The 13404-nt window shown below is 37.9% G+C and overlaps 1 protein-coding gene across 7 annotated transcripts in view; it reads left to right on the top strand.

The window, feature by feature from the left end:
• The window catches only part of LOC128888725 (SLIT-ROBO Rho GTPase-activating protein 1-like), a 32907-nt gene extending 20640 nt beyond the window's left edge, over positions 1-12267 (top strand). For 6 of the 7 annotated variants that reach the window (XM_054145811.1, XM_054145817.1, XM_054145812.1 and 3 more), the window contains 12 exons: positions 1318-1501; positions 1866-2031; positions 2298-2522; positions 2812-2940; positions 3055-3285; positions 3544-3819; positions 4149-4744; positions 4894-5115; positions 5466-5536; positions 5618-5798; positions 6324-6600; positions 10649-12267. In XM_054145811.1, coding sequence (XP_054001786.1) covers positions 1318-1501; positions 1866-2031; positions 2298-2522; positions 2812-2940; positions 3055-3285; positions 3544-3819; positions 4149-4744; positions 4894-5115; positions 5466-5536; positions 5618-5798; positions 6324-6600; positions 10649-11659 — 3569 coding nt within the window. In that variant the 3' untranslated portion in view covers positions 11660-12267. The remainder of the gene's footprint in view (positions 1-1317; positions 1502-1865; positions 2032-2297; positions 2523-2811; positions 2941-3054; positions 3286-3543; positions 3820-4148; positions 4745-4893; positions 5116-5465; positions 5537-5617; positions 5799-6323; positions 6601-10648) is intronic. The other variant, XM_054145813.1, reaches the window with a different exon arrangement.
• The last annotated feature ends 1137 nt before the right edge of the window (positions 12268-13404 follow it).

Genomic DNA, 13404 nt, shown 5'->3' with positions numbered 1-13404 from the left:
CCGATCGTTTCAATTAATTAGTGTTCGTGGTATAAAAACAACACATTTGTTTAAAACATTAAGGAAAAAACCGATTAGATAACTTTTTGTATAAACTGAAATTATTTTTATTCGAAAGAAAATCCGTAGAAACTGAAAAGAAGGTTTGTCGTTATTATTTACGATACATATTCAGAGAAAACATAATTTCTTTTTTCGAGTGTTCTAAAATTATTCATTTTGAAAAACTTCCTATCAATTCGAATGAACGAAATAAAAACGAAGATAATTTTGAATTAATTAAATTAAAAAGCGTAAGAAATTTCTCCTAATAAAAATAATGGAGCTGACATTACAGTTATCCTTTTTCAAAAACTTCAAATCGATGAAATAAAAATAAAGCTAATTTTAAATTTATTATAGTAAAAACAAGAGATTTTTTTATCAAGTCTCTCCTAATAAAAATAATGGCCCTCATATTAAACACAAAGAATTCATTTATCGTTACGGTGAAATACTTTTGTTGAAAAATAATGTTTATTCACAAACTCGTGGAAGCATGAGACCAATTTTGGATTTAGGCTACCATGTTAACCTAACATCTATTCCCATCTTTTTCGCTCGCTTTTTGATCGACCTGTACTCTGACATAACATGCGTGCAGCAAAGAGCGTTTATTTACCTCCTTATAGGCGTAGACGGCTCGATTAATGCGTTTTAGCCCCTTTGTAGGCTTGGGAATCCCCTTTCCAGTTGGGGAATGAATCACACACCATGGTAGTATAGATAATCGATACGTTCTACGGTGAATTTGAGGAGAAAATTCTCGGGATTTATAAAAAAAAAGGGGGGGGGGTCGATACTTGAGGAAAGATCATTCTTCAAGATCTTTCATTAGAAAGATGAAAGAATATCACTAGTATATTTCCAGATCAATCAGCGACTAAGCTTTGGAGAATTTATTTATATTTATATTTATTTATATTGAAAGCTTTATTTATAGAATTTCCTTATAAATTGAATTCTTTGTAAAGATAGTGGTGAAACTTTAAAGAAACATTTCTGTATATCTATTTATTTACATTCACAGCCTTATTTATAGAATTTTCTTATAAACTGCTTTCTTTGTAAAGATAACGGTGAAGCTTTAAAGAATTTACTTATGGTAACAGCTTTATTTATAGAGCTTTTTTATAAACTGCATTCGTTCTAAAGATTCTACTGACTTTCAAGTTTACTTGAGGATAAAACCAAAAATAAAAGATGTATTAAATCAATTCTATTTAACAATTAACAAAATAGATCTTTATATTTCTTATTTTTTTTTTTCTCTTGCAGATATACGGCTGCAGCTGAACGAGCAGCTGAGATGTCTCGATATCAGGATGGAGGCGCAAGTTGCTCTTGTAGCAGAGCTGCAGGACTTTTTTCGAAAGAGAGCAGAGTTGGAGCTCGATTACAGCAAGTCTCTCGACAAAATGGCCAGAAGCATACAGCTGAGGCACAAGGAGCAGAAACAAAAGTATGTATTCTGCTATCAACATTGATTTTTCAAACATCTACCAAATTTCTTGCTTTATAACTTACTACATATGATACGCATCATTTAAATTCTCAATTTTTACCATTGGTAACACTAGAGCACTTGTATTTGAGCAAAAGTTGTTCAATGTGAGGACATTGTAAAGGTTTTGTGCATCAGTTTCATAAATGTTATTCTTAGAGAATAATACTTAAGTATTCTCTTGAGTATACTTCTTTTACAAATTCTCGAGGAAAATATAAGTAGGAATGTATAAAATTGTTTAGAAAGATCGAATGTATCGTGAACCGATCAATTCTCACCGAGAGTTTCAAAATTCTATCTAAGCTAAATCAATTTTTAGGCGGGAACAGTGGCCTCTATTCTCCAGCTACGCCTGCTGGCAGCAACTCATCAACGAGACAAAATCCTTGAGCAGAGATCATGCAGCTCTTTCAGAAGTCTACAGTACGCACCTCGTGGGTCGTCTCAATCAGGTGATGGAAGATGTACAACGGATATACAAGCGTGTAAGTGTATATATACTTTATCCAAAACTTATAGAAAGGATTAAATTAATATTTTGCCCAATGAATTTCAAAACAAAACGCAAGAATACAGAACTTGCATGTGAATCGATACCTGCGGTGACAGTATATGAGATTTTGTGGCTGTATTTAATGTCAAGAATGGGAACTACTTAAAATTAGAAAAATTTGAAACTTGAAATTTAATTTAGTCACAAAACAAAATTATATTCTTGTAAATATTGTAACGGGTTACTCTCGTTTTTCAGTGCCGTGAAATAGGGTATGAGACACACGAGGAGATCCTCCGAGTGCTACACGAGCTCCATACAACGATGAAGACATACCAGGCTTACCAGGCGGAGTCGAGGCAAGCGGAGACAAAACTCCGCGTCGCCGAGCAGCAGCGCACCAAACTCGAGGTAGCGATCGCTCCACCTGAGAAGCTTGCGCGCAGCAAGAAATACAAGCTCATCGAGAAGGAAGTAAACAAGGTATGCTAGAATCAAGCTCAGATGTTTCATACCATCTAGCGTTAAGGGTAAAAATGATTAGGTTGCCCCAAAAATTTATTTCGTTTTATCAGTTATAGTTTACAATGTAAGAAATCATATTTCATTCAAAGAACACTATACCAATTTCTGAAGCTTAGATACTTTATCCTTAAAATGAATAAAATAGAAACATAGTACTGCATAGGTATTGTTTATGGATAAGAGTAATTAATAGTATTGTTACTTTAAATAGAATGTAGATTAAACTTGGTTTAATTGTTTATTTCAGAGAAAGAGCAAGTACCAAGAGGCGAAGTTGAAGGCGCTCAAAGCGCGAAACGAATATATTTTGTGTCTCGAGGCATCGAATACGACGATACACAAGTACTTTGTGGATGACCTGTCGGATCTCATAGATGTAAGTTATATTTGGGAACTTTATTTTACAAAAAAGTCAGATATGATAGATATCTCTCTCTCTCTTATGATTGTACCCGTACAATCACTGCTAACACTCATATTATTTTTCCAGTGCATGGATTTCGGTTTCCACAATTGCATTGCCAGGGCGCTGTTGATGCATTGCAGCGCCGAGGAAGGCAGACAACGTTCGTTACAGTCAGGTGCTGAACAATTAACTGCCTGTGTTGGTGCTTTGGACTCCAGGGCAGACAAGCAGAGGTTTCTGGAGTCTCACCATGCTGCTTTTATGATTCCAAAAAAATTCGAATTCCAAGGGCAACGAGGGGACGAGGTACTTATGGCAAGGAACTTTTCATTTTTTTTTAAACTCATTATTTAAGTTTATGTCGGGACTTGAAGTATAGCAAAATGTGAATCAGTGAAAGATCGAAAGTTTGCAAGTTTGAAAATTCACGTAGCATGCTGAATGAACGTTTTTGAAACTGCAAAGTTTTAATCTTTATTTTTTGTTACACTTACAAGTGTTTCCTAAAATTTTTGACTCGATTAACTCTTTCAATATAGAAATTTATGTTATGTGTTATGTTTATTGTTACAGACTCCTGAGCCCGAATTGCAAAAATTATTGCATACCGAGATGGAACAACGACTAACGCAATTGCAACAAAGAGTAACGTCTTTAAGAACCGAGTCTGAAGAAGTTTGGAAAACTTTGGAAACGGCAGAAGCCAGCCTTTTAGAAATGTTGACTGCAAAAGACTACGATTGCTCCAGATATTTTGGAGAGAACGCTGTACCTACCTCGAGACCTCCAGAAACATTGCAAATTAAGCTTAGAGCCGATAGACAAGAAACAGAAGAATTCTACCTCACGGTATGTCCCACTATCAGCTTATCGAGAGAAACAAAATTTAGTTGGTCGATATTAATCGAGTCTGTCAGATGTAAGATGATAGCAGCTAGTATCTTCAAGAGTCAAATGACATACTAATACACTGTACAGCGTAACTATAGTATCACCTGATAGTTTCTCTATAATTTTGATTACTTCTAAAAATACACAACTTTTTGGACACTGGTCGTATTTTGTTACTAATGCTACATTTTAATTTATACCCTCGTCGGTTTAAAATTACACGGCGATGTTAAATGCAATCTAATTTTGAACGAATAAAAAGTAACATGTTCACTGAATTTTTACAGAAATTCCGGGAATACCTTCTTGGAACATCAAGAATAGCTAGATTGGACGCGAAGCAAGAATACATACGACAGAGCTTGTTGGATGGCTCTACAGCGAGTGCGAATACGTCGATATCGACAACAAAGCAGAAGCAGGCCAGGAGGAAACGAATTGGTCGACTCCAGATGAACGGTCAGCCGAAATTGTTTGGTGGTTCGTTGGAGGAATATTTGGAAAGCACGAACCAAGAAATACCCCTGATCATGAAGAGCTGCATCAGAGTGATAAATCTCTATGGACTTCATCATCAAGGTATCTTCCGAGTGTCTGGATCGCAGGTGGAAATCAACAACTTCCGAGAGTGGTTTGAGAGAGGAGAGGATCCTTTAGCCGACGTGACAGATGCGTCGGATATTAACAGCGTTGCTGGCGTGTTGAAGCTCTATTTGAGGGAATTGAGGGAACCCCTTTTTCCTATCATTTACTTCGAGCACCTTATGGAATTGGCGCAGTTGGAATCGAAGCAGGAGTTCGTTAACAAGATGAAAGAATTGATATCGAGTCTTCCAAGACCGGTGGTCATTGTAATGCGATATCTTTTCGCCTTTCTCAATCAGTGAGTATTCAGTGAGTTATTACAATTTTATTGTAAAGGTTTAAGCCAATTAGAATCTTAACCAATTGTAAACAAATTTATACAGACATAGAACCGATAACACGTTTTACTCTTCTGCATTAACGAAGAAACGTTCCTTTTTCTAACAGCCTCTCCGAATTTTCGGACGAGAACATGATGGATCCGTACAACCTGGCCATCTGCTTTGGTCCCACATTGGTTCCAGTACCCGAAGATAAGGATCAAGTGCAGTACCAAAATCAAGTAAACGAATTGATTAAAAACATCATCACCTTCTGCGAAGAGATATTCCCAGAGGACATTGGAGGTACTCAGTACGAAAAATATATTAGTAGAGAACCGGATGACGTGTAAGTCTACACTTCCTAACTTTGTGATTTGACTATATATTAACACTAAACTACCGGCCTATTTAAACAGTCTACAACTTGCAAAAGAATTATGTACGGATTTTTGTGTATGATATAAAGTCTGTAACTTGGAAAATGATTTTATAAAGATTTTAGTGTATATTTATCAAAGCTGACATTAATTTCTACATATTGTTAATTGATATATCACAAGCCTAATCTGTTCAACAACATAGTTAATAAAATTCCAGGAGGTAATAGCTGAAACTAAAAACTATAAATAGGCCTTCCGGTAGATAAAGTGTTAATTCTTGATTTTGATTTAAAAAAAAACCAATTTCTGAACGCAGAGATGTGGGCGACTCGCCGACGGACCAAGTTCAAGAAGATATGGACTCCGAGGTGTATCCATCCGAGGATGGTGAGTGAGAGAAATAAATTGCACGAGCTATAGCTCTGAATCCAATAGAGCGCCATCTACGTTCGTTTTGTGTATTCCCAGAATCTGAAAACCTCGAAGCCACAGCACAATTCGATTTCAATGCAAGGTCCGAAAGAGAGTTAAGCTTCAAAAAGGGGGATACCTTGACTCTCTACACACAAGTCAGTAATGACTGGTGGCGAGGTGCCTTGGCTGGTAGAGAAGGGCTTATTCCCGATAAATATATTATGATCAAGATAAAGTAAGTGCGACTTAATCACACGCAATGGCAAATTATTTTCTGCGCAAATGCTTTTTTTCAAATACACATAACTAAACTTGACACGTTCGTTACCGCGCGCAGAAACAATTTTAACTCGATTTTCATCAAATTATACTTCTAGTATCAAATCTAGTATTAAAATCTAATAAGTGGGTGTAAAAGTCGGTCTTTTTAATGAATCACGTCGATCGGTCTTTTCATGAAAATTTTGAAACATGTACCAATATATAATCTCATTTAGATTCTGCATTATTAGTTTTGCATGTTTCGCATGGGGTAGTGATCTCTTTTTCTTTATACAGACACATCTCAGTCATTTCTTAAATTTTATTAGAAAATGCTATGTCCTGGTATATCGAAACAGGATATGGGTTGGTTTCAGTATCTAACAATAATAAAACGATCTTTTCTTTGAATTCTAAGTAGGACATCTGCTGCAAAGCTTCTGTACAGATCGGTTAGTCTTCTTTCAATACCCTGAAACATTTGTCGTCGTTTGTTCAGGGATGAGGAACGCGAGAAGGAACTCTTGAAGTCGTCCAGCGAAGAATCAATGAGAAGAAGAACGTCCAGCTCTGCCGACAGCGTGCTCTCGAGCAACAATTCACCGCTGATGGGACCATCGAGCAATGCAGCTACTTGGTCTTCGGGCACCACGTCCGACGGCCCTGCAACCATGAACACAGTTGCGACAGACAATAGCAGCAACAGCGGCGTCGTTCCAGCAGTCGTTGCAAACGTCTCTTGCATCTCGTCCACGCAACCGATCATCAGTCGAGAGGTATTGGAAACTACTGTTTAGCATATGAACAACTCGTATTCGATTTTTTTTCTCTTCATAATTCGTTTGCTTTTTTACATTCTTTGCGGCGCACTCGGAAAATGTAAATTCTAGGCATAAGTGCATGGCTGTTGTGCTGTTATTCGTTCCCCTTTAAACGCAATAGCAACGAAAACGATTTTGAATACACAGTGCCGTTCTCAAGGCGCGGACACTCGTTGCCTGCATATCGCACCTCTTAGAAACCAGCATTGCTTTCTGTTTAGTAAAATTAGAATCGTTGGAAGCCGAAAGAACTTTTATTTTTTTTTTTGAAGCTGTATCGCAGAGTACTTTTACGGAGGCGAAACAGCTCTTCAGGTACCGATTCTTAGTATGTGTCTTCTAAGAAGAAGATTAAATTGCAACAAATATTGTCGGTTCTTGGTGGTTCAATTTGGCTGAATTTTCACTGAAATCAATAGTCATCTAGCGATGATCAAACCAAATTAGCTATTGTTTGCTGTTTATTCAGATAAAAAGGCTACGAACTTAAACCTGTGTAGGTCTATTAATATATATATAAAATTACATACATGTATATACAGATCTTAACAATATTTTTCCTAGTATGTAATTTTTTAACTTCGCCAAATTCAAAAATCCTATCTAAATTTATTTTCATAATTACGAAGGTATTCAGGTGTTCCCAATTTAAATGCTGCACCCTATATTTATTTACCATATTTTGATTTATTCTTTAATCCTATTTGAATGGAAACCTTCAAGGAAGCATTACACTTTTGAGAATTCTTTGTGCTCATGAAAGCTTATCCTGTGTAATCTCTACCAAAATTTGCTGGATTTAGAATGTCGTTCCAAGGACATCCAAGTGCAAAGGGTTAAACTTTAAATATTACACTATACACTATTTCTATAGTGTCTCTCTTTCCTCTTTTACCTACTATCTGATAAATAGTAACAGAGATAAATGTTTGCAAAGATCTAGAAACGTAGTAGTATGAAAAGTAGTTGCAGGTTTGGAAACTGTGGGGTTCACATATGCTGGCAATTTTACTTGGCGAAACTATGATAAATTATCCTAACATTGTTACTCCTTAGTTAGAATCACTGTCGAAAGTTGTTGAACTTGCTTAGAATCGGCCTCAACCTGAAACTACAGGGCCCATTAGCACCAAAAATTCCAAAAAAAGAAATAGTTTCGCCTCTGTCAGACTACTCTGTGTCTGTGTGAACGACAATTCTACGGTTTGGCTGGAATAAAATGAACAATCTACACAACGAGCATATTGTTCCAGATTTTGATAATGCGAGACGCGCAATTTTTTATGTTGGGTTAGAGTCTGTGATTCGAGGATCAGACGAGATCTTGTTTTTACCAAATAGCGAACCGGTGAACCTGGAGACGAATCTAAAGCTACGTTAAGTTTATTTTTACTCGAGATCGCGGCATCTCGACTAGCTGTAATTATTTGTACGATACATTTGTAAATAAAATAGAAATATACGTGTTTGTTGCTGCATGTGCCTCGGTCTCTTTGTCTTGTCTCGCCTTGTGTCCTTTGTTGTCTTGCGCCACATATTTTATTTCTCTTTTGTTTTGTTGTTGTTTTACCGATATCACGACTTTCGATGTTAATAGTTGGGATGGTTGCTGTTTTTCCAGATATACGTTTAGTCAGCCTTTAGTTGACGAGAAAGTTTCACGTACATAGGTAGTGGCCGAAACGGACTAAAAACTGTTCGAATAAAACTGCTGCCAGTGTCGTGTGGTTCTGTCGTTTGTGTTTTTCGTTTCGTTGAAGGACTGCCTCTGTTTAACGGTTCGGTTGGTTTGTGAATCCTAGCATTCTATAAAACAATTTCAGTCTATAGACGAAACCAAAAGGGAATACTACTCGCAGAGTCTACTTATCCAGCGGATATTCTTTTGGCTTAGGTGAGTAAAATATGCACCTCACCCTCCCCTCAAAGTCTAGTTAACATTTAACTTCGTTATCGGCATCCGTAGCAAGATAGGTATCGCGTGACGCATCGGCCTGATTTTTATATATATATATTTACACGTTTGCCTGCTTGTATTCATCCTGTTCATTGTCAGTTTTACGAGCAGTTTTTAATCCTACCTTGGCATGAACGTCGATCTTACGCACCTCACGTTTTCCTATTCTATTGTTAAATCTGCGCGACTATGCTGTATAACACAAACGGACTGCTAATTTTATGTACTTCTGATATGTATGGTAATATATAGGACGAGTCATCCAAGACTTCTCCTTAAAAATCACCAATCACCCTGAAATCGCATAAAACATGACCACCTATTTTTTGTATAGATACATTGCCTCTTCGAAACTGGAAAGTGTATATCAGACCAATTCTTTCATATCGTTTAAACCAATGAAGACGTTTAAGAAGTCTTAGGTGTCCGATCCTGTATATATTGTATATGTATGTATATGGCTTTTACTACTTTATATCTGTGTATCTTTTGTAACAAATCTGTAAAACCTTTTGCATTCCATCGTTAACCCTTTGCACTCCAAACGATTAGGTTACACGTTGGTAATCACCCCACGAGAAAATGTTGACCAATTTGTTAGATCATACTACTTGTTTTTTTTTTTCAAACTTTACATCTTGATTAACCCAAAACATAAGCATTATAATGTATGAATTAATATAGTTTAATGAAAATCTTATATTTATTTTATTATTTATAGTAGGACGCCCCTCTAAGTATCCGAGCAGTACAGCTGGCGTTAGGAGTAGAACGCCTCTAAGCGCTTGGACGGTACAGTTGGCCTTTAGGAGTGCAAACGGTTAATAACTATAAGCCACATATATACCATATCTACAGGGTGAGTCATTTAAGACTTCTCCTGAAAATATCTCTGTTGTTTTTAATTGTACAAAGATATGTTTCAAGAGAAAAATTGTTTCGTTCAGAGAATAACATACAATGCGTATCATAATTATACGAACACTTAGATTTTTGACCTTAACACACAAAATTACAATAATGAAAATAATCCTGTCCCGTTAAAAAGAAAACATTGATGGCCTCGAGATAATTTCTTTGCCTATCACACCATGATTCCCTCCAAACTAAACATTTTTCTTACTATATTTTTATACCATCAAAAGCAACGGATATTTTAAAAAGAAGTCTTAGGTGAGTCACCCTGTATATACAAAGGTTACACAAACTCGTTACGATACAAAGGATACAAAGGGGTAACAAGTTTAACGCATGCAGCAGGTATACATTTAAATCAACCATATACCTTGAGAGTCTCTTAACGTATTCGCTGTTAACATATTTTTCTGTCTTAACGTGTCATTCAATTTTTTCTACCATCACTTCAGTATATCAATTCTGTCACCGAAATTGTCCAGTTGTAAATCATCATAGACTGCAGATCTTTATGCATTCATAGGAAATTTGAATGTACAAGAAACTACAAAATCCAAACAATATGAAAAAATATAAAAGAACATTGAAAGTAAAATATTATTTTCTTCTATTCTGTATTACTTTGTATTCTTCTCTATTATTCTGTATCATTCTGTACCGAGCTGCATTATTCTGTACTTTCATCTATCATTATATCATCATATATTCTGTATTCGATATAAAATATTATTAATACTGAAAGCAAAATTCGTATCATATTATTTCCAAAGTAAAATAAATTTCTATTTAGCTTAAATGTTTACAATTAAATTTACAAACATTTCATTTTGTATAAAGATCTGCAGTCTAATCACGAAACGTGAAATATTCTAAATAACAAGTTAACATTCCACGCACACATTGGGTATTTCGGAGCTCCCCCAATAAATTGCAGACAGTTCTGGTCACTTCCTAGCCTGCGATACAATTCCAGGGCACTACGTACGCGTAACAAGACAGAAAATAATTTACATTTCAAGAAAACAATGGTTGGTAATTCTAAAAGCGTCGTTAGTCTCCCAATTCTACTCCATCGATTACAACGTTTCATAACAAACAGCAGATTTCACATAAGCATAAAACTTTTTTCAGGATTGCAAAGGAGCGAAGGTATCAGGCACGCCTGAGAAAGAGAAGCACGTGTTTGGTTCCGAGCACCCCAAGGATACGATTCCAGTCATCATCAGCAACAATGGAGAGACCGAGAAAATGTTCAGCGAGGTGCATCAGCAGCAACAGTGCAACGAAGAGGTGGAAGACGTTGAACGCGTTTCCTCGATGAGCTTGGACGGGGGTTCGAAGCGTGCAACGAGCAGGAAGCAACACTGGAAGTCCCAGAGCATGGGGGATTCGGTGCAGCAGACTGCGAACCCTTTGCAAGCGAACAACGCGGTAGGCCAAGGCGAGGAGCTGCAAGAGCAGCCAACCTTCTCGGCAAATCGCGAACTCTGGCAGAGGAGGGCCACGTCGCAGACCCAGCTGAACCCACCTGCACCTCCTAATCACAAGCTATTTCGTAGTTCTCAAGAGTTCCGCGAGATGCGTCAGAAGCACACACCAGACCTCGTGATGGACCTGCCTTTGTCGGCGCAAGACGCGAGCAAAAAGTCTGCCTCGTCTGGCAGTTTGAGCAGCTCCGACGAAGAGACTCCTGTTCAACCTTGTCGCGCTGAAGCAGCCACTTCTCCTACCGGAGGTCCCGAATCTCCAGACATGAGCACAGCTGCTGAAAGATTCGCCAAGCAGAACCAGTGCACGCTCAAGAAAAACACGAAGACGAATCCTGAAGGGTCGAAGCTGAAGCGCCTGGAGACTGAGAACGATCCTGAACAAGAGTCCGAGGAGATGGTCAGGTCCGCCAGCTCCAATCAGCTGTCCGACTCGATATCCATCAGGTCTCCGCGCTCCACGCCGAAGATCGTCGCGAAATTCGCGGACATGCACTTAACAGGCGGCAGCCAGGTGTCCTCGTTCAAGCCCCAGGTTAAGGTGAAGCCTACGATCCTGAAGAAACCGGTGCTACCGTTCCCGCATCCTCACATGAGCCCCGAGCTGGCGAGAAAGATCGAAAAGCAGGCGCAGAGCGCGGAACAGACGAATTAATTATGTTTGCCAGGGAGTCAGGAAAAGTCCAGCAGAGAATATTTATTTTCAGCGAGCCACGGGCGTCTTGCGAGCTCGTGAATCCGTCAGCGACTCCCCCGTTGACCAGGTACTCCGCCCAATCGCGAGGACTCTAAGCGTGTGTTAGTTACTGTGCCCAAGATGAAAGGAAAGCCCCCAGGGAGGCAGCGTCGCGCCTCGACGAGAGCAATCGCCAAACCATGGTGTTCCAGAAACGAGGTTGGATGCTGCCTCGGGCCGAGTTTATTTTTTCTACGACTATTTTCCATTTTCGCATAATTTTTTTACCAAATGATATCCGCGAAACGATGTTTCTAGTCATCGAGCGACGATAGAGAAACGTTGAGAGAAATGTGTGAGCGAGAAGGTACATCGAATAAAATACAATTTTCGAGTTTAAATAGTGTGCGTGCGTGCGTGCGTGCGTGCGTGCGTGCGTGCGCGCGTGTGTGTGTGTGAAAGAGAGAGAAAAAGGTCGGAGAGGGAGAGAGATTGAGATGATTTTATACGTTGGACGATAGGTGTAATTTATTGCATAAGGATATTGCTCCTCAACGTGTACGATGATGTTTGCAACAAACGTGTACGATGTTCCTTTAAAATGCACACGCGAGTGAGTATGAGTTTTAAAAGACTTTTCCAGATGTTTGTTTCTTAGGAGAATGTGTGAAATGGTAATTGGGACGGTGGTCCCGATTATTTGGACATTATATGTAACGTTACGGGCGTTTTATTATTATGAACTATACGAGAATGATGTATAACCGAGTTCTTTGGGTGTAATTCGTGTTCTTTGGGGTGAGATTATTCGATGGTTCAGCAGGATTGTAGCTGGGCTCTTCACGGGGCAAACGACGCATTGATATAGCTATGTAGAAGTAAGTCAAACTTAAATTGATAGATAATAGATAATACTTGAGAATTACTATGTTTTCCATCGTTCAAATTCTTCTTCTTAACAAACTTTGAATGAATATATCTTCCAAACTGAACGTGAAAGAGAATTACGGTTTGGAGCATTGTTTTTCTGATAAATTGTATTAAATAAAAGCACACGGTCATTGGTTCTTTTCCAATTTAAAGAACGCAGACTCTATCTAGATCTAACCTAGTAAATATCACTTTGTCTAATTTGACTCTCGAGGACTCTAGCTACAACATGCCTCAAAATATTAGAGTATCTTATCCAAAGAACACGACTTACACCTACAAACCTTGATTAATATCACCCATGAAGAACCAGGTCATGAAAGCCTGAAATATCTTATATGAAAATGATGTTCGATATATTCGATAATAATAAGTGTACAATAATGCACGAGTATTTAACGGTTCGACGTCGTCTGTTTTAGGTCTGTACTGATTATTCTGCTATGAAATTCAACGAAATAGGAAAAAAAACAATGTAAACGTGTCGACGTATTCATACCCTTTCCTGTATCCGATTTAAAAAAAAAAAAAAACATTGTACTCGTTTATCGAATAATATGCATACAGTAACCCGATACTAATGCGCAGAGATTCTGCAATTATATTTGGAAAAGGAAAACACTCGAAACGTGCGTCCAAAGTAACGAGTTCGGTTAGAGTGGCTAACTTAATACTCTTTATAGTTACTGATCAAGTATTAAGACGAATATTATCGCATTATACCTACCGCAATAAGAATATTAAAGCCAATCGATTGTCGCCTTTTCCAGTTTGTATCATATCTGTTGGAGGAA

The sequence above is a fragment of the Hylaeus anthracinus genome, unplaced genomic scaffold, assembly GCF_026225885.1.
Source record: "Hylaeus anthracinus isolate JK02 unplaced genomic scaffold, UHH_iyHylAnth1.0_haploid 11994, whole genome shotgun sequence".
NCBI lineage: Eukaryota > Metazoa > Arthropoda > Insecta > Hymenoptera > Colletidae > Hylaeus > Hylaeus anthracinus.
Note: the sequence above shows the minus strand (reverse complement) of the source record. Positions and strands in the feature narration are given on the sequence as shown.